We start from the raw sequence: 16,959 nt of genomic DNA on the forward strand, positions 1-16,959 counted from the left end.
GGGATGTCCCGAGTTTTCAAGATAGCTAATAAAATATTTGGTATTTTGGAGGACTGGAACGGACGAACTGCATTTCAATGGGGAAAATAAATTGAGATACAATCGCGGTCATGAAACCACTTCAACTCATATCTCAAGACCTTCTCATGAGCGTCCAAATACATGTGGAAGCTCAATCAACTTTGCACAAACATCAGGCCCCGCAAAAAAACGTAAACATTTTTAATCCATAGGTTCGAGGTTCATGGAGCCATGAAAAAATAAAATAGTAATAATTCCAATGCTCAAGTAACTCAATGTGCCAGTATCCCAACAAGGCTGCTCACGGTTCGAGTTTCACAAACATCAGCTGTAATTTCAGTTAGTTTTCCGATATAACGGTTGACAAAAATGTTGCCATTTTAGACACCGCTGTAACAGTACACACTAGGGAGGGATTCAAGTGCAATTTTACGAGCGTCTAGAGTTTGTCAACCAGCTTGCTAAACAAGGACACGAGTCTCTGCGTGCTCTCCAGCTGCTCGAGTCCGACGTCGATGGCCATCAAGTTCTGGCAAAACCTGGTCGACTCCACCCCTTCCTTCCCGGGCGGCTCGCCGTCTCCGCCGACCGCGCGCTGGTTCTCTGCCATTTCCTCGGCATTTGCGAGCAGTGACCCGGACCGGGCCGCCTCCTCCCGGGCCCGATCCAGAAGTGCCCGGTCCCGCTCGAGGAAAGCCCGGTCCCTATCCAGAAAGGCCCGGTCTCGATCCAGACACACTCGGTCCCGCTCCAACGCTGCCCTGTCCCGCTCCAAAACTGCCCTCTCTCGCTCCAGCGCAGCCCGCTCCCGCTCCAGCGCCGCCAGCTCCCGCTCCAGACCTTTGGAGCGTGGGCCCAGGCCCCGCCTGTCGTGTAACTGTTCATGCTCGGCGGGGCTGCCGCAGGCCGGCGCCTCTGCATCGTCGCTGTGAACGGCGTCCGCGGCGAGGCCCTCGGGCAGCAGCGTGGCGTACAGCGCGACGTCATCGGGCTGAAGCTGGCCGCCGGCGTCCGATGGCACTTCCGTCTTACCGTCACCGTTCGCCTCCGAGACGTCCGCGCTCAACACGTTCTGCGGAGCTGGAGAGTGCGTAAACAGTTAAAGGACCAGCAGCGTCAAGATGTTTCACCATCAAGTTTACTTCATATACATTTTTTTGCTCGGGACAATAAAACTGTCATACATTCATTCCCAAAAGTATTATTCCATTTCCGAGCGACACGTAAACAACTTAACGCCCCCGAAACGGAAATTGAATTTGCGGTTCTGGATGAATCCACCTATTGTCATCCTTGTCATTGTCATCCTCTCCCCGCCCCCGCTGTCGACTGAAATCGATGTCAAAGTGTCTTCAGGCTCGCACTGTCAACATCGCAGCTCACCTGTTGTCTGGCTTTTGTCATGCAGAGGTTGCTCGTGTGGACCCGAGGGATCGCTGACGTCAATTTCAGTCGTCAGCAGGGGGCGGTAGAATGTAAACAAGAATCCTCACAGTGATGAGGAGTATTTGTCTATGAGTCGACGAATTCACTCTATAAAACCCTCCACGTCATGAATGACGAATCATTCAATCATCATGTGACGAACTGTCGAGCTGAAACAAATTCTCAAACGCTCCCGAAACACAGATACAGATATGGAGAGTTTTTAGTGGACTTTGCAGACCCCTCATAAGCGAGAGATGCCCAGTACAACTTCCACGAGGCATCCGTCCGTGCGTCAGTCTCACCCGCGACAACGACCTCGCTGCACGCCTCCGCTTCTTCGTCCGAGCCGAGCGAGGCCGCGTGCGCCGCCAAGTCGCCGAAGGTGAAGTGAGGCACGGTATTGTCATCGGCGTCGTCCAGCACCGACGGCTCCAGCAGTTTGCCGCTTGCGGCCAGATGCCCGCTCGCCGCCTCGTCCATCAGCTGGAACCAGCGCCACGAGGGTCGCCCCGGCCGCTCCATCCCTGCCGGAGGGTGCTTCAGAACCTGCGCAATGGGCAAACGAGGCAGCGTCAGCGACACAAAGCAAACCATCTCTTACGTCTAGTGTCATGGCGAACGATGGGAGAACGCGAGTGACGCTTGCGCTCCACCGACCCGGTACTTCTCCTTCAGGTTGTCCCATTTCTTCTTTAACTGGCGCGCCGACACCATCCCCTCGAGGCCGAGCTCCTGCCGGATGGCCCTGAAACAAATGCCGCATTAACATTTGTCAGCAAGCATGACGACAAAACGGACAGACGGACTGACCTCCAGCCCCGCATGGCCGAGTGCCTCTGTCCCGTGAAGATGGCGCTGTTGGCGGCGCGAAGCTCGATCAGCTTCCTGATGTCTCGCTCCGTCACTAGTGTAGACACACGTGCACAAGGTGATCACATGAAGAGCTGCCTGCAATTCACCGTTACTTCCGTCATCCATTCATCTGTCAATGAATCGGACTGGGAAAAAAAAATACCTTTAGAGAAAACTAGATTATTTCAAATTGACAGCGTAGAAAATCCATAAACGTAAACTGATAACTCAGTTACCAGTTTGGTCCGCCAACAGCAATCAAACCAAAATCTCCTTTCATGGAGGACTACTGAAATCTGAGATGTAGACAATTTGAAATTAAACAAAGGCGTCAAACGATTTCGCGATGAACTGACACCGCATTTCTCCCGAGTCGATTTCTTTCAAGGTGCAGCGATTCACAGTTCTCAGTTTGTGACACACCCACTATGCATAAACCGGGACTCCACATGACACAGAGGAGGTGTGACCGATTGAATTCCGAGAATCCCTGCAAGTCGCGGAGTGTGTGTGTGTGACCCCTAACTTTGTGTACACAGAGTTGCAAAGTGGGTATACAGTTATAAAAAATAAAAAACGTACTATACTCATTTTTATTATATTAATAGTCTAGAAAAATAAGACAATCATCAAATAACGTCAATAATTTCAATCTAACACGACTGGATACCTACTTTTGCACCCCTCTGTAAAAATACAGGCGCAGACATACGATGTGTACATCATAAATGCACATACAAAGAGTACATGTTAGCAGACGCGTACAAACACGCAGACAAAGACGCGCATTATATAACACATCACAAATATACATATTTAAACATGTACAAATGATGACCACACACACGATAGACATGTATGTACGTACAAAACACACGAGTACACTTGCACACAAAAAACACAGATGACATGCACGCTAAACACGTTAATCCACATTCGTCACTGCGAAAACCAACGCCTCAGCAGCGCGTACAAAATCCATCTCGACTTTCTCGCGTGTCGTCACTTGTATGGCGGAACATGGGTCAAGAATGTCAATCAAATTCTTACTTCTGTAGGAGAACGACATGCTGGTTGTGTGTTGGGAGGCCGCCACAGAGCAGTAGTAGCAGCAGCGGGGCGTCTTCCTCGCTTGTTAATCAAGTCTGCGCCAAGCGGCGCTGCCATCTATCGGCTGAGTAAGTGAACTGCGCCAATCACCACAAACAACGTGACTACATCGACCGCAAGTCGTAACACGGATTCGTTCACACTGTGACGTGCAGCAAGGTTCATGAGGCACAGGAGTCGGTCATAAAAATCTAAATATGAACCAAAAATAAAACATTAGCCAAAATTTCAATTTCGATTTTTTTGTCTTCAAAATTTCGAATTTTGCTTCAGTTAATTCAACAATGTAATGGCAAGATAAACATTAATATCATGCCAAGTTCACGCTGTTTTTTTCCCCCAGAACTCTGCGAAAGAACTTTGCAGAAAAAGTAAAAAAACATGAGGTCTGACCTTTATATTTACTATGTTATGAACGCCTCGATGCTGAAATTACCCACATGTATGGTATCGTAACTGTACAAGTTATGACTATTTTCTTGAAGACAAACAAAGCCAATTCAAATACTGTACAAGTGAATGCCATACCTTATTGGGGAGGCAGCTCGTCCTCAACCAGCCGAAGCGCTCCCTCACGGTTGTGCATTGCTATGGCAAGTCCGCCGCAAGTCTCAATTTCAAACTCAACTTAAGTTGGGGGGTGCCGCAGATCGAGTCTCGATATGTCTTGGCCGCATCGAGTATTCCACAAAAAAGGGTTTAAAGTATTAAGAATATATGAATAAAAATATGAAAAGTTAAGATTGTCAGTCTTTATTAATGAGAGTTCAGAACATTAACTTGAAAACATTAAGTACATGACCCAGTCCTTTCACTCATTTCCCGGCTACTTTGCACAACGAACCAAAACAAGTCAGTGTTTCACAAGCTTTCCTTGGCTCACTTAAGGAAGAACCTTTTCCAGAGGAATGAGTCAAAATTGGAATGACTGCTACGCATTACGAGTATCGTGCAAACTATGGATTGAACTGTCCGTCTAATTGTAGCTGGAAAGCAAAAATGACAGTTGGACCGAAGGAGGTGTGGACACGTGCCGGAGAGCACTTCCTGCTTTCCTGTTTCAGTCGGCAAAGTCAGCCAGCACGACCTCCTTGAGGGAGGGCGAGGAGGCGGGGCGTCCGTCCTCGGCCACCGTCAGCTCTTCCTGCAGGCGGGCGACCGGCCGCCCCAGGCTGTGGCCGACCTCCACCAGGAGGCGTAACAGAGGCGCTCGGTAGCGCCGCATCCCGTAGCGCCGAACCGGGGGCAGTGCCCGTTGGGCGGTCGCCAGCGCCTCCCGGGGCCGCCCAAGGTCGCAGTGGCACACGGCCATGGCGGCCAGCGTGGGCACCGCCCTTGTGCCGCTCTGCCTGGGATGAGCAAACACAACCATGACAACACTCACAACATGAAGCAGGTCCCTGCTGCAGGCCACAACTCACATCCACACGCTCACACGGAGATAGAGCGGCCGTGTTCCTGATGCCACTTACAGGGACACGCCCCTTAAAAGACACTGGAAGCACTGGATTTCATCACCGAATTTCAATTCCTCAATCAAAGCGAAACTGTAGATTTGAGTCTGCAAAAAAATGCAAACTCAGATGGGTTTCCCCATCTTGAAGTGCTTTTCGGAAGGCCCACAGTCGAGCGATCTGTCAGTCGCCCACGTGGAAATGGGAAAACAAAACTGCTGGAACTGCATTCGTTTTTGTCGAGGGGCTGATTGTGATAACAAGAGCGCAAATGTACTTTTATTAACAAATAAATCCGGTCAGAAATAACCCTTTTTAAATCATTCACCGTCAGACATTGTGGAGCCTTTTGGCATTTGTAAGACTCACTAAATATTGTGGTCAATGGTTACATACATACCGAATCAACCAAATGAAAGAATAGAGACTCTCCTTTCACCGGGAAAAAAAAAGTTGGATTCTGCCTTTTTCCTTTCTTTTATAATGAGCAATACAAAAAAAAAGGTAGGTTGCAAAAATTCCTAAATGGTGCTGATCTCATTTCTAAAATGGGACATTGATGCCATCTACTGGTGGCTGTGCATCAGTAATGTTTAAAATTTACGCTGGAGCAGCATCGGATGCGCCGCCACCCACGCCCGTTGAAAAAAAAACGTACTTGTCAATGGCGGTGAATGTTGACGGCAGAATTTTTCCGCAGATATCTGCTTATGACAAAAGCAAATGCTCCCATTGATACCTGTCTTCAGCTGCCAGTCTCTGCTGCCTCAAATTGGCTAAATTCGCATTGAAATAATTTTCTCAGTTTTTTTCAGCCGCGAGCTTACCTCTGCCAGGGCAAAAGCTTGTCGTGGACGGCGAGGACGGCGTCGAGCTGCTCCAGGGCGTCGGCGTAGCGTCCAGCGCGGATCAAGACTCCGGCGAGGGCACGCTCCTGCTCCGTCAGGAATCGGACGAAAAGCGGCGAGTGGCCGCAAACGACGAAAGCGCAGCTCAGGTAGTCCTGCAGCTCTCTGCCCCACCCACAGAGGCGCGGGCCTGGTAGCTCCACCCCCTCCAGCTCCTCCCCAAACTCTGTCTTCAGCTGACGGTGGAAGCAGGAGAAGTGGGCGTAGCTCCGCCGCACCGTCACATGATGAGGGCTGAACGTTCCCGTCGTCAATAGCGCCACCTGAGGACGGGCAGGAGGATGTTGCCATGGAAACCAACGTACGACACGTCGCAATCTAAGCGCACTCTGTTGTACAGTCTTTCTTCACTTTTCGTGGCTATGTTCAATGATTCCGGTGATTGGTGAGTTTCCATGAAGTCGAGGTTGAATTTGGGGAGCGATTATCCGTCCTTCTAACTTCGTAAATTTAGTCAATGTAACTTTTAAAATACAAAATGAAGAATAAACACCAGTGCTGGCAGAAGTGTTTTTTTTTTGTCTCCTAGCTGAAGAACAGTCATTGAGGCAACTATCTTTCGGTTCTCAGAGGAGCCAAGAAGTTGCTCTCAGTTTCTAAAAGGTTTTAAATTTAGTCAATGTAACTTTTAAAATACAAAACGAAGAATAAACACCAGTGCTGGAAGAAGTGTTTTTTTTTTGTTTTTTTTTGTCTCCTAGCTGAAGAACAGTCATCGTAAATTTAGTCAATGTAACTTTTAAAATACAAAATGAAGAATAAACACCAGTGCTGGCAGAAGTGTTTTTTTTTTGTCTCCTAGCTGAAGAACAGTCATTGAGGCAACTATCTTTCGGTTCTCAGAGGAGCCAAGAAGTTGCTCTCAGTTTCTAAAAGGTTGGTGAGCCTTCCTTCCATTACACAGTTTGGGGTGTGACTGACCTCCACATGCGTGCAGCAGGCGTTTTCTTGGTCTTGTTGCACGTCTGACACGTGGAAGAGAAGTTTGGGATGCATCTCAGACCTTTTCATCTTTCGAAATTGCTGCTGAAGTTCCCTGGTGGTCAAACATGAATCTCCTGGCGGACGCACACACACACACACACACACACACACACACACACACACACACACACACACACACACACACACACACACACCACACACACACACACAGTGAGTGTGTGTTAAGAAAGATGCCCGTTGAGTTGCGATTGAAGAATTTAGCTGTCACCTCGGCACTGCTTCGTGGTGTCCATGTCTTGATGACTTTCTGAGAAACTGAAACATCTTCACTTCCTCTTTGCACGTGTGTGTGTGTGTGTGTGTGTGCGCGCGTGTGAGTGTGTGTGTGTGTGTGTGAGTGTGTGTGTGTGTGAGAGAGAGAGAGAGAGTGAGAGAGAGAGAGAGAGAAGCATGAAGAAGTGAAAAGAAAAGTTAGTCCGTTAGCCTTCTCGCGTTAGCTTGGGTATTAGAATGTTAACATATTAAGTAGAAACATGGCCGGCAATGCAACTGACTGAGGAACAAACAAATGAAACAATTTAAGCAACTCATTCATTAACAAATCATTGGCCAACTAACCAGTCAACCAAGGCACCAACTAATGAACAAACAACTTGTTGATAGACTAGCATGGTTTTGTTGTGTTTCTTGACAAACAAAACAGATCAGCCAACCTTCAAACAGCCAAACCTTCGGTCACTGGCCAACTCGCTCTCCCACCTGAGCCAGACCAACATGCTGGTGGTTCCCTGCTGGTAGCTGGTGACACCAACAAGACTCCAGCTGGTCACCAGCTATGACCGACTCCGAGCAACACGTTAGCCTTGCCCGGGCAGCTGTGGCTCAGTTCAGAGAGCAGCTTGCCGAGTGACCAAAAATTCGAATCTTGGCTGTTTTGTTTTGCTTTTGCCGCTGGTTTTGCTTCAGCCGAACCCTAACCCTAACGCTAACCCCCTAATCTTAACCCTAAGCCGAGCTCAGAAACATAGCTAAACCATGGGAGCACTGCCAGTCAAAGTCAAGTAAAAAATATATATATTTTTTTTCCATATCATGTGCTATGTGGCCCCACTAGTCTAAACACAGTATTCTGATTCAACTTGCGTTTGCCAAAATTGAATTGAGCAGCAAAATCCACCCACTTTCATCCACCTCGAGGGGCGGCCATCTTGCCACTCGCTGTCGTCTAAAAAATGACGTTCATCACAACACATTTTGACCTCCAACAGATATAATCGCCTTGATTCGTATCAATAAAGGAACATCTTGAAAGCTTTTTATTCATTTCACCAAATAACTTGATGCAGAGGAGGTGTCTTCAATTAGTCAGAACAAATCACACCGCATTCATAAATAAAGCGAAATATGTTTATTCACCCGTGATCAAAACCGCTTGGTATGTTTTGCCATTCACGGTCCGTTTCATGAGGTCGGGCACAGCCCGGCCAAACTCAGAAAATCGGTGTCAACGAAAGTTCAAGCAGCGTCTTCTTTCCATCTTTCAGGTTTGCGGTGGTTGTTTTTCTGAGCCGACGTTGACGAATGAAGCCAAGTGAACTGTTAGCACGGAATTAGCCTTGACCATCGAAGGCCGCCCTGCCACCCACGTGAAATACGTCCGACGATATGACACGCGTCACTTTTTCCACAACTGCGACAAACCCTCACTGACTGGCTAAGAGACAACCGAAGCGGGCGACGGAATCATTTGAATCTTTCTTGGCTAAACGTTTGTTTTGTGCGCTTTTTCAGTGCGTTGGTGAATGAATTGCTGAAAAGACTTCAGTGTTCATTTCATAAACAGACGACACGGTTTCGGTCGCATCGGCCAGCGCGCTCAATCGTCCTTTGTGTGTCTCTTTGTGTGTCTCTTTGTGTGTCCAGATGTGTGATGTGTGCGTGTGGAGGAGGACGAGGACAACGGCGCATTGTGGACGGCCGCCTGAGTGGAAGCGTCCGTGCGACTCGCGCGTTGAGTGGAATGCAGCAGAAGAAGAAGACATGTCGCCACGCGCGGATCGAATCCTGGTCCTGGTCCTGATCATCATGACGACCTCCGTGCGGCAAGGTGACTTAGTTGACACTTTTTTTTTGGGGGGGGGGGGCAAAAAAAAAAAAAGCTGAGCGAATACTTTTCGTTTGCACCACAACTCGTCTCCTCTCAACATTTCTTACTTGACAAGGAATGTACTGTCATGCCGAATGCGCGAGGGCGTCGGTACAGCGTGGTGACGCGACTGCTACGATGTGCCACAGGTAGCGCTCTCCGCTGCTACAAGTGCTCTGACTACACCGGCCGCTGTGAGAACGTCCACGAGTGCACGTACGAGGACGCCTGCCTCACGCTCAGCGTCCAAGGTCAGCCCGTGCCGTGACCTCAATCGGCAGCACTCACACTCACGGGTGTCTGTGTGTTTATCAGATAGTGTATACTGTATACAGTATGTGTGCTGTGTGTGTGTTGTGCACGGCTTTGTGAGTTTGAGGCGCGCGCGTGCATGTTTCTGACGTGTATTCGTGTTTGTGATGTGCGTGAATGCACGCAGGCGGCAAAACGGTGCGGCAGTGCATCCGCTACACGGACTGCGACAACTCGCGTCTGTCCCAGATGTTCCCGGCCATGCCGCCCTTCTCCTACCGCTGCTGCAACAACAACCTGTGCAACTCCAGCGGTGCGCTGCGCGTGGCCCCGCCCGCCCCGCTGCTGCTGCTGCTGATTGGCTGGCTGCTGAGCGCGCTGGTCTTCGGCCTGTGAGGTCACGTGACCTTGGTCTGCTTTTCATTAAAAACTAAATCAAAAGTTTGTCTTCTCTTGTCTCAAGTTGTCTAGAGTCCAATCACCTGCACACCCGCGTGTGTGTGCGCGCGTGTGTGTGTGTGTGTTTTTGTGTGTGTGTGTGTGTGTGTGTGTGTGTATGTGTGTGTGTGTGTGTACAGTCATTCCACTCACTGTGAAAATCCCCATTTTTTTCCCTCAGTCCTAAAGTCAAGGTTTTCAGTCTGGCTGGAGTTTTCCCAAAAGCGTGTTTTATTGTCTGACATTTTTAGTGACCAAAGTTACTTGTCGACAGCGGAAAAAAACCACAGAGAAAAAAAAAACATGGAAAAGGAAAATACATTTTTGCGAAAATGGGTTAACATGCTTGTTTCATGAGTAAATACTAAATGTATGACAAAACAGATGGTGGTGCACACATCATGCACTCCAATCCAACTGGGAGCAAAAAAATAAATAAAATAAAATAAATAAATACACAACAATCATTGCCATTAAAAGTACAAGTAAAAACAAGCGTTACTTAAGAAATATTTAGAAGTGACGAGGTGGAAAGATTAGCAAATAATCAACAACAATCCAAAATTAAACTGGTTTAACGATGAACATATGAAGCTAAAAGTAAAAGTACCCATCTTCTTGTCTACAGTACATGTGTGTGTGTGTGTGTGTGTGTGTATGTGCGTTTCGGTATGCGTGTTTCACTTGTGCATGCGTGTTCTTGTGTAAGATTGGGTGTGTGTGGGCGTGCCAATATCAGTGTGTGCGTGCATGTATCTGCACGTGTTTTCACACACACACACACACACACACACACACACACACACACACACACACACACACACACACACACAAATCCAAAAAGTCCACCCATGTCTCAGCGAACAACTCCTGGTGTCGGCGCCCCAAACAGAAAGCGGCTCATTCACCCGTCCGGCGGCCGATGACCTCGAGTGGCACGGGCTCCTGGCCGGAACTGGGCTCCGCCTCCTCCCGGGCGGGGTCGTACCAGGGTCGGGAGGCGGCGCCCTCGCAGGCCCGCCCCCCACGCCGGAAGCCGCCCCTCCCCGCCCGGACCAGCCCCCAGCCCTGCGGCCGCCCGTCGGCATCTGCGCCATCCTCCCGGATCCCGCGCGTCTGCTCCAGCTCTTTGGCGCTCAGCGCCGACATGCGCACGGGAAGCGTGTTGCCGAACTTGGAGTAGTCGACGCAGTAGCGGCCGTCCTCCTCGCTCACGATGGACACGAAGCGGCGGCCCCACAGAATCTCGTCGGGCGTGTACGACGTCCTGGCCTGCATGCTGATGCCCGTCGTCTCCACCACACCTGGGCGCAACACAAATGCCACTCAGCCGCAAATGTCGTTACGCTGCGCCGCGGCTTTCGATTCACTTGGTCCCTGACGCCGCTCCCGACTCGCCGTACTCGAAAATCAACTTTCAACATGGAATCAAATGCCATCGATCAGCTACCGCATGCAAAAACCAAATGATGATTATTATCGCAGAATTATTGTGATTGGTGCTATTCTCATGACTCGTAGTAGCAGCAGCAGTCGTACAGTCCCCTTCAAAAGTTTTGGAACACGGTCAATTCCTTTGCTTTTGTTGTATACTGAAGACATTTGGGTTTCAGATCATGGTATTTATACATTTAGATGTGTTCAACCAGGGGTGTCATATTTAGTTTAGTTTGGGCTTCGTTGGAGGAGGGGGCGGGGGTTTAACTGTGAACTGAAATTGCCTCAATTTCATAAACACAGCAAATCGATGACTATCATTTTGTCATCGGAGGCCACCCCCACCCCACCAAAAGAAATAATTATATATATTACATTCATTTTAAAAAAGGGACTATCATGTGCAGTTTTCACAGCTGGAAATCAAATCCAAAAGGAAGCACTCGCTTCTGTTTATCCAATGAATCTAAAAGGCGACACCTGCGCAACTACCAGCATCCATCTGTCACATGTCCCCAATAATTAGGCTCATTTGAAAAATGGGCGGCCTCAAACAAAATGCACCACACACCACGAAATCAAAGCTGGAATTCTGAACTTGTGAGCACTTTGGGGTGTACCCCACCGAACGCTCAAATCACTCGCGTCACCGTGTCGACTTTTTTTTTTCAGGGCTCTTTCCACAAAGGGGCGCTTAGTGGACCTTCCAGGATGACGATGACCTCAAGGTCAGCGGCGGCCAGCGAGTGAGCCGACAGGTCGTAGAGCGGACTTCCTCTCTCCAGCGTGTGGCTGACGATGAGCGGCGACACCAGGAAGATGCCGTTGCTCCTCAGCGGGTTCTCCACTTGGATGTCCAGCTGGCTCACCGGGATCACTTCGCCCTCCGACGTCACGGTGCGACGGATCACCTGCCACGGAACAATGTGACAAGGTTCCCCCAAAAGTGACAGCCTGTCAGAATGCCGAGTCTGGTTGCGAGGGCCACGTCAACTTGCGGCCCTCGATATCTCCCTAAGGGATGCTACGTTAGCTTCTGGACGCTAATGAGTTTTGGTGATCATGACGCTAATCAGCTGGGCACCAAATGACAAGCCCTCACCTGGAGCTGCACGGTGGCCGAGATGATCATGCTCTTGCGGAGGTCGCCCACCCTGAACATGAAGGTGGGCCGCCCGTTGCGGGGGGCCACCACGGCGTTGCGGGAGAAGATGAGCGTCTCGGCCCGCCGGTTGGCCTGCGCCGTCTTCATGAAGATGCAGCCCAGCATCACCGCGTTGATGATCAGGCCCAGGATGTTCTGCACGATCAGAACCACGATGGCCGCTGGGCACTCTTCCGTCACCATGCGCCCGCCGAAGCCGATGGTCACCTGGACGCACGACCCTTGGCGTTAACGTGCTCGTTCGCCATCGCAAAGCGACTCATAGGATACGGCGGAGAGAGTCATGGGTTTGATGGATCGCCCGAATAATTGACGGTGAACAGGTGATCAAAGTCCAAACAGAAAAAGCTGGTTACAACGATTCAGGGGGAAACGAGGAAACAACAAAAGGCTGACCGAGCTTCTCACCTCATCGCTTCAGGGCGATAGATACGATTGATTAGCGTAGCTATGCTAGGGAATATTGTGAGGATGCGAAAGCTGCTAATTGCGTGGGCGGGCAAAGCCATCAAGAAAAGGCCAAAGGTCCAACCTGGACTTCGATGGAAAAGAGGAAGGCGGATGCGAAGGAGTTGATGGCGGTAACGCAAGGAATCGTCGGCATCTCGGGCGTCTCCGCGCTGTGTTGCCGGGGCTGGAGATCCCCGTGGGCGAAGGCCAGCAACCACCAGACCATGGCGAACAACATCCACGAGCACAGGAAGGCCGAGGTGAAGATCAGGAGCGAGTGCTGCCACTTCAGGTCCACCATGGTGGTGAACACGTCCTGGAGGAAGCGACCCTGCCAAGCACCGCATGTGTCAACCGCGGCACCTGCACTCGATCATTCCAAATTAGTATTAGAAGCATTCTGATTTGATTTCATTTGTTCACACCGTTCTCGTTCTATACTACAAATAACAGATCAATGTCAGCGATGTACAGGATGGTTTTAGGCCAGGTTAGGACAGGTAGAACAATGACATGCCCTTCCACTAGAGGGCAGAAGGTACGATCAAACCTTGATCCATTAAGTGATCTGCTCATCCCCAAGTGGATTTTTTTCAGTGATGAAAATGCACCATTCTTTTATTCATAGTGTGTGAATCTTATTTGTTAAAATTGGTCAAACGCACAAATATGCCTGGTGATTTGTTGGTCAATGTTGAGCTATGTTCAGTTCGGATTGGGGATGGGCGAACTGTGTATGATGCCTGGTTCGCCCCGGGGCCTATGAGTATATAGTATATTGGAGATAAAAGCGGCCCTGGAGGTCACTCGTGTATGTTGGTAAAACGGGCAACGTTAGAGAATGCTTTTGTGTCATGAAATAACAGATCATACAAGAGTCTTTGCAGAAAGTGGTATCTCAAAGCATCACCGTATACTGAAATAAGGACCACCTCTCACGCTACCGATTTCCTCGGATGATGTGCGGGCCAGCGGGCCAGTAGCGTTGTACACTTCTACGATTGTTCCGTCGGATGACAGGCAACACCTTCTGCCATCAAGTGAAAGGCCATTGAATCGTTCTGCCGGTCACTGCACGTCGCCGGAATGGGCAGACCAACAACCGCTGACGGCGCGTGCGTGAAGAAGAGCGGCGGGTGATCTGCTGACCTGCTCCCTGATGTTCTTGTGCGCCACGTTGCAAGAGCCCGTCTTGGTGATGAAGCGCGCCCGCTGGCACCTGGAGCGCTTCCGGTTGGGATGGTTGCGCTCTTCTGCCAGCCGGGTCAATAGGAAGCCGTCTGGCACCAAGCCCTTCCTGGCCAACATGCTGGTGACACACGAACGTACCCGCACGCGCATACAAACACACTTTGCTGTATTCATCATGTTTCTGTCACATAAGACACCAATACCATTCTTAGTCCTTGCGTTTCGGTCCCTTGAATGATGCTATTAGTACTGTTATTATCATTATGAACGTTATTATATCGTGAGTTCAACTCAATGAATTGCTCCTGTGTTCAAAAGAATCATGAAAATAAAACACACAATAATGGATGGCACTTGCTGTGTTTTTCTATCAATTAGACACGAACGACAAAATAAGAGCAGTGAGCTGATCACGTTCCAATTTCGCCTTTTAAATTATTTGACGAACGTGGAAAGATGAACGTCACGGCTCATTCATTACCTGACGACCGGTCGATCAAAAAATGGAATCGTTCAAAGTGCTGTATTTGCGGTCTCCATCGTTTCGCCCTACGGATGCGCGGAGGACGACTGATGAGTGGTCAAGCGAAAATGACTAGAACACTTCCGCCGTTCTTTCAAAGTAAAACGTGAGGCGCCTCTTTTCCTCCATGTCATTTGTTTTCTATTTGCTGACTTTGAAAGGTGAAGTATGACTTCGTCGTTGCTTTTTATTGCCATAGTAGTGTAGCTATATTACCGATACTACTGGAGACAAATTTCTTGTATGTGGACCTACATCCTGGGCGAATAAAGATGATTCTATTTCTGACATGATGCCACGACTTTTTTTTTTAATCCAAAAGCCTAACGGACCGTGAACGCCCCAATCGATGGCGCCTCTCCAAGATGGACGCGCCGTTGTGTTTTTTTTTTTATGTAATGCTTTATTGAACAAACATCAGCAGTAAATACCACAGAAGTCACATCAAAATACTGCAAATTCGGGGAAAAATAATCAAGAATATGAAATAATAATCATAAATTCAGGGAAATGAAATAGACGCGCGGCTGTCGTGGGTTTTCTGATCACTCGAGAGACATGCAAGAAACATGCAAAGTGACTGACACACATCCTTTTGCAGATTGATCCATGACCGGTTACCTTTTTTTTTGTCTTTGTATTGTCAATATGCTTGGAGTAAAACCATTTCTGCATATCCAACCTCACCAAATCGCAGATAGATAGATAGATAGATAGATAGATAGATAGATAGATAGATAGATGTTCAAGTTGGAGAGGAACGATTTGAGGCGTGCGCCAACGCAGTAATGACGGCGGACCACTGGGTGGCGGTAACGCACTGCTTGAGTTTGCAAAGCGCCGTCAAACGCTACACGAAGAGAAAGCGCCGCTCCACTTCAGTCGAGCGTTGACGTTCTTTACCTTATTTTGTTTGGCTTTTTTTTTTTTGTTTATTTCTTGTCTTCGGTCGACATTCAGCCGTCGCTGACAGCAACCTAGACGATGTCAGGTGACACAGCGAAACTCTCCAAAAACCTTCTGCGCATGAAGGTACGTCACGCCGACGGCTGGCAAGCTAGCTGCTAAATCGTGACGCAATGGATCACGTCGACGCACGTGTGAACGTTTCCGTGTGTGTTTGTAGTTCATGCAGAGAGGTTTGGATGCCGAGACGAAGAAGCAGCTGCAAGAAGACGAGAAAAGGATAATCAGTGACGAGCACTGGTACCTTGACCTGCCCGAACAACGCACGCAAGAGTATGCACGCCGACAACACACTTGAATGTCGTCATCATGAGGGGCTGCGTAAAACGCCTCACGAAAAAAAAGACTTTTTGTGATTGCGATGCTGACAGGATGACAAATTTGACGTTTTACCCACAAGGAACTTGATCGTGGAGGAGAAAAGTTTTGTTCCGTTCGAGGGTCTTTTGTACGGCCGAATGTCCTTCCGAGGTTTCAACCCCGAAGTTGAGGTTTGTCAGCCGGAGGCCACGTCGGATGCGGCTCGGCAACACCGGAGTTTCCCTTTGCGCTTTTGCAGAAGCTGATGGCGCTGATGAATCCTCACGTCGGGGAACCGCAAGCGGACGCCGATGCCGGACGCATGCAGACGGATGTGACGGACGAAGAGATGGCGCTCAGGTGGGTGGGTGGCGCGCACTCGGGATGGGCGCGGCCTGCTGCCGGGCATCGCTATCGGCTTCTCTTGATTTTCAAAATGGGATCATCGAAGAAAAACGATTCCTCTGCCGAACGGCGCAGTGGATTTACAAATTCCCGACGTTGTTAAAGCACCTTGAATGCACCACGTTGCTTGCCCGGCAAGCGTGCGATGCGGGAGGTGCCCCGAGTCCGGTTCTCGAGAGCCCCTGATCCAGGCTGACTCAAATGTCTCCCTCTTCCAACACGCCTGATTCAAATGATTACGATCGTTGTCAGGCTTTTCTGATGAGCTGATCATGATTTTAATCCCAAAATAATTGTGATTTTTTTCTTGTTTATCTTATGCTATCTTACATCGGTTTGACACATGGGTTAGGGTTTCAGATTGAAAGTCCTTGAAATTTCATGTACCAAGAGTACGAGCGGTATCGTCGGTATTCTGTATCGTAGAGTGAACATTCGCATTGGTATTGTGCCGAGGAAAAAAAGTGTTATCAAATATCCTGACTGTACACGGTTTCAAACTAAAGCTGCCTTACTGGACACGATCCTTCGGGGGTCGGGAATTATGCAAGATTCACTCATTCCCGACCGAGCCCGTGATCCCCTCGGGGGCAGACCGACCGAGATGGTTCCTCGACTGGAAGCCTCTTTGGAGTGATGATGGACTCGGGAGTCGGGGTGACTGATCGTCTTGCTTTGCAGGTACGAGAGTTTAGTGGGAAGCCTGAAGAAGAAGTTCGCTCGCAAGCGAGACCGAGGCGCCTGCCAAGACGACGACCTCGACGTCAACAGTAACAAGCTGGAGCAAAACGCAAAGAAAATGTTCCTGAAGCCTTCCGACTGACACACAAATGCACTTGTGATGGGATTTTTTTAAGACTTTTTTTTTTTTTTTTAAACAAAGACTTTAGAGGTTGAACTTGGTGTTGTCAAAGTAAAAAATGCTTTGGCAAAAGACATTCGGACACTTTTATTGTTTGTTGACAGGG

At 49.1% G+C, this 16,959-nt stretch overlaps 5 protein-coding genes across 10 annotated transcripts; 2 read left to right on the forward strand and 3 right to left on the reverse strand.

The window, feature by feature from the left end:
- Positions 1-257: 257 nt before the first annotated feature.
- On the reverse strand, positions 258-3,997 carry LOC109518261 (uncharacterized). 3 transcript variants are annotated; one of them, XM_019874005.1, is made up of 6 exons: positions 3,940-3,997; positions 3,352-3,468; positions 2,260-2,353; positions 2,107-2,194; positions 1,752-1,995; positions 258-1,101 (listed from the first exon to the last, which is right to left on the reverse strand). In XM_019874005.1, exons 2-6 carry the CDS (start codon positions 3,368-3,370, stop codon positions 461-463), a joined length of 1,086 nt encoding a protein of 361 aa, XP_019729564.1. In that variant the 5' UTR covers positions 3,371-3,468; positions 3,940-3,997; the 3' UTR covers positions 258-460. The 3 variants fall into 3 exon arrangements, with proteins under 3 accessions (XP_019729564.1, XP_019729566.1, XP_019729565.1); XM_019874007.1 differs by having other exon boundaries at positions 2,260-2,397; XM_019874006.1 differs by having other exon boundaries at positions 2,260-2,447.
- A 146-nt stretch (positions 3,998-4,143) lies between these two features.
- Positions 4,144-7,110, reverse strand: snx20 (sorting nexin 20). Of its 2 annotated transcripts, XM_019873873.1 has the most exons (5): positions 6,987-7,110; positions 6,695-6,831; positions 5,693-6,036; positions 5,524-5,624; positions 4,144-4,760 (listed from the first exon to the last, which is right to left on the reverse strand). In XM_019873873.1, exons 1-5 carry the CDS (start codon positions 7,009-7,011, stop codon positions 4,546-4,548), a joined length of 822 nt encoding a protein of 273 aa, XP_019729432.1. In that variant the 5' UTR covers positions 7,012-7,110; the 3' UTR covers positions 4,144-4,545. The 2 variants fall into 2 exon arrangements, with proteins under 2 accessions (XP_019729432.1, XP_019729434.1); XM_019873875.1 differs by lacking the exon at positions 5,524-5,624.
- A 1,245-nt stretch (positions 7,111-8,355) lies between these two features.
- On the forward strand, positions 8,356-9,560 carry LOC109518259 (CD59 glycoprotein-like). Its single transcript, XM_019874001.1, has 3 exons — positions 8,356-8,825; positions 9,014-9,115; positions 9,304-9,560. Exons 1-3 carry the CDS (start codon positions 8,642-8,644, stop codon positions 9,510-9,512), a joined length of 495 nt encoding a protein of 164 aa, XP_019729560.1. The 5' UTR covers positions 8,356-8,641; the 3' UTR covers positions 9,513-9,560.
- A 786-nt stretch (positions 9,561-10,346) lies between these two features.
- On the reverse strand, positions 10,347-15,064 carry kcnj11l (potassium inwardly rectifying channel subfamily J member 11, like). 3 transcript variants are annotated; one of them, XM_019873997.1, is made up of 6 exons: positions 14,279-15,064; positions 13,756-13,978; positions 12,689-12,937; positions 12,094-12,363; positions 11,695-11,902; positions 10,347-10,858 (listed from the first exon to the last, which is right to left on the reverse strand). In XM_019873997.1, exons 2-6 carry the CDS (start codon positions 13,972-13,974, stop codon positions 10,455-10,457), a joined length of 1,350 nt encoding a protein of 449 aa, XP_019729556.1. In that variant the 5' UTR covers positions 13,975-13,978; positions 14,279-15,064; the 3' UTR covers positions 10,347-10,454. The 3 variants fall into 3 exon arrangements, with proteins under 3 accessions (XP_019729556.1, XP_019729555.1, XP_019729557.1); XM_019873998.1 differs by having other exon boundaries at positions 10,348-10,858; positions 13,756-13,915; XM_019873996.1 differs by lacking the exon at positions 14,279-15,064 and having other exon boundaries at positions 13,756-14,267.
- Positions 15,065-15,177: 113 nt separating this feature from the next.
- mphosph6 (M-phase phosphoprotein 6) lies at positions 15,178-16,844 on the forward strand. Its single transcript, XM_019873999.1, has 5 exons — positions 15,178-15,352; positions 15,447-15,559; positions 15,687-15,777; positions 15,846-15,946; positions 16,673-16,844. The coding sequence occupies exons 1-5, from the start codon at positions 15,305-15,307 to the stop codon at positions 16,812-16,814; spliced, it is 495 nt and encodes a 164-aa protein (XP_019729558.1). The 5' UTR covers positions 15,178-15,304; the 3' UTR covers positions 16,815-16,844.
- Positions 16,845-16,959: the final 115 nt, after the last annotated feature.

This window comes from Hippocampus comes, unplaced genomic scaffold (assembly GCF_001891065.2).
Source record: "Hippocampus comes isolate QL1 unplaced genomic scaffold, H_comes_QL1_v1.1 scaffold298, whole genome shotgun sequence".
Lineage (NCBI taxonomy): Eukaryota > Metazoa > Chordata > Actinopteri > Syngnathiformes > Syngnathidae > Hippocampus > Hippocampus comes.

Coding starts and splice junctions, on each gene's coding strand:
- LOC109518261 (XM_019874005.1), bottom strand. Junction 2,195..2,259: donor TCGGCCATGCGGGGCTGGAG/GTCAGTCCGTCT, acceptor CATTTGTTTCAG/GGCCATCCGGCAGGAGCTCG. Junction 1,102..1,751: donor CAGCGAGGTCGTTGTCGCGG/GTGAGACTGACG, acceptor CGCACTCTCCAG/CTCCGCAGAACGTGTTGAGC.
- kcnj11l (XM_019873997.1), bottom strand. CDS start 13,974: ATGATGAATACAGCAAAGTGTGTTTGTATGCGCGTGCGGGTACGTTCG. Junction 11,903..12,093: donor CGGCCACCGTGCAGCTCCAG/GTGAGGGCTTGT, acceptor GTTCCGTGGCAG/GTGATCCGTCGCACCGTGAC. Junction 10,859..11,694: donor GGTCATCGTCATCCTGGAAG/GTCCACTAAGCG, acceptor TGTTGCGCCCAG/GTGTGGTGGAGACGACGGGC.
- snx20 (XM_019873873.1), bottom strand. CDS start 7,011: ATGGACACCACGAAGCAGTGCCGAG. Junction 6,037..6,694: donor CCTGCTGCACGCATGTGGAG/GTCAGTCACACC, acceptor GCCCGTCCTCAG/GTGGCGCTATTGACGACGGG. Junction 4,761..5,523: donor ACATTCACCGCCATTGACAA/GTACGTTTTTTT, acceptor TGCTCATCCCAG/GCAGAGCGGCACAAGGGCGG.
- LOC109518259 (XM_019874001.1), top strand. CDS start 8,642: ATGTGTGATGTGTGCGTGTGGAGGAGGACGAGGACAACGGCGCATTGT. Junction 8,826..9,013: donor GACGACCTCCGTGCGGCAAG/GTGACTTAGTTG, acceptor GATGTGCCACAG/GTAGCGCTCTCCGCTGCTAC. Junction 9,116..9,303: donor CCTCACGCTCAGCGTCCAAG/GTCAGCCCGTGC, acceptor GAATGCACGCAG/GCGGCAAAACGGTGCGGCAG.
- mphosph6 (XM_019873999.1), top strand. CDS start 15,305: ATGTCAGGTGACACAGCGAAACTCTCCAAAAACCTTCTGCGCATGAAG. Junction 15,560..15,686: donor CCCGAACAACGCACGCAAGA/GTATGCACGCCG, acceptor TTTACCCACAAG/GAACTTGATCGTGGAGGAGA. Junction 15,947..16,672: donor GACGAAGAGATGGCGCTCAG/GTGGGTGGGTGG, acceptor CTTGCTTTGCAG/GTACGAGAGTTTAGTGGGAA.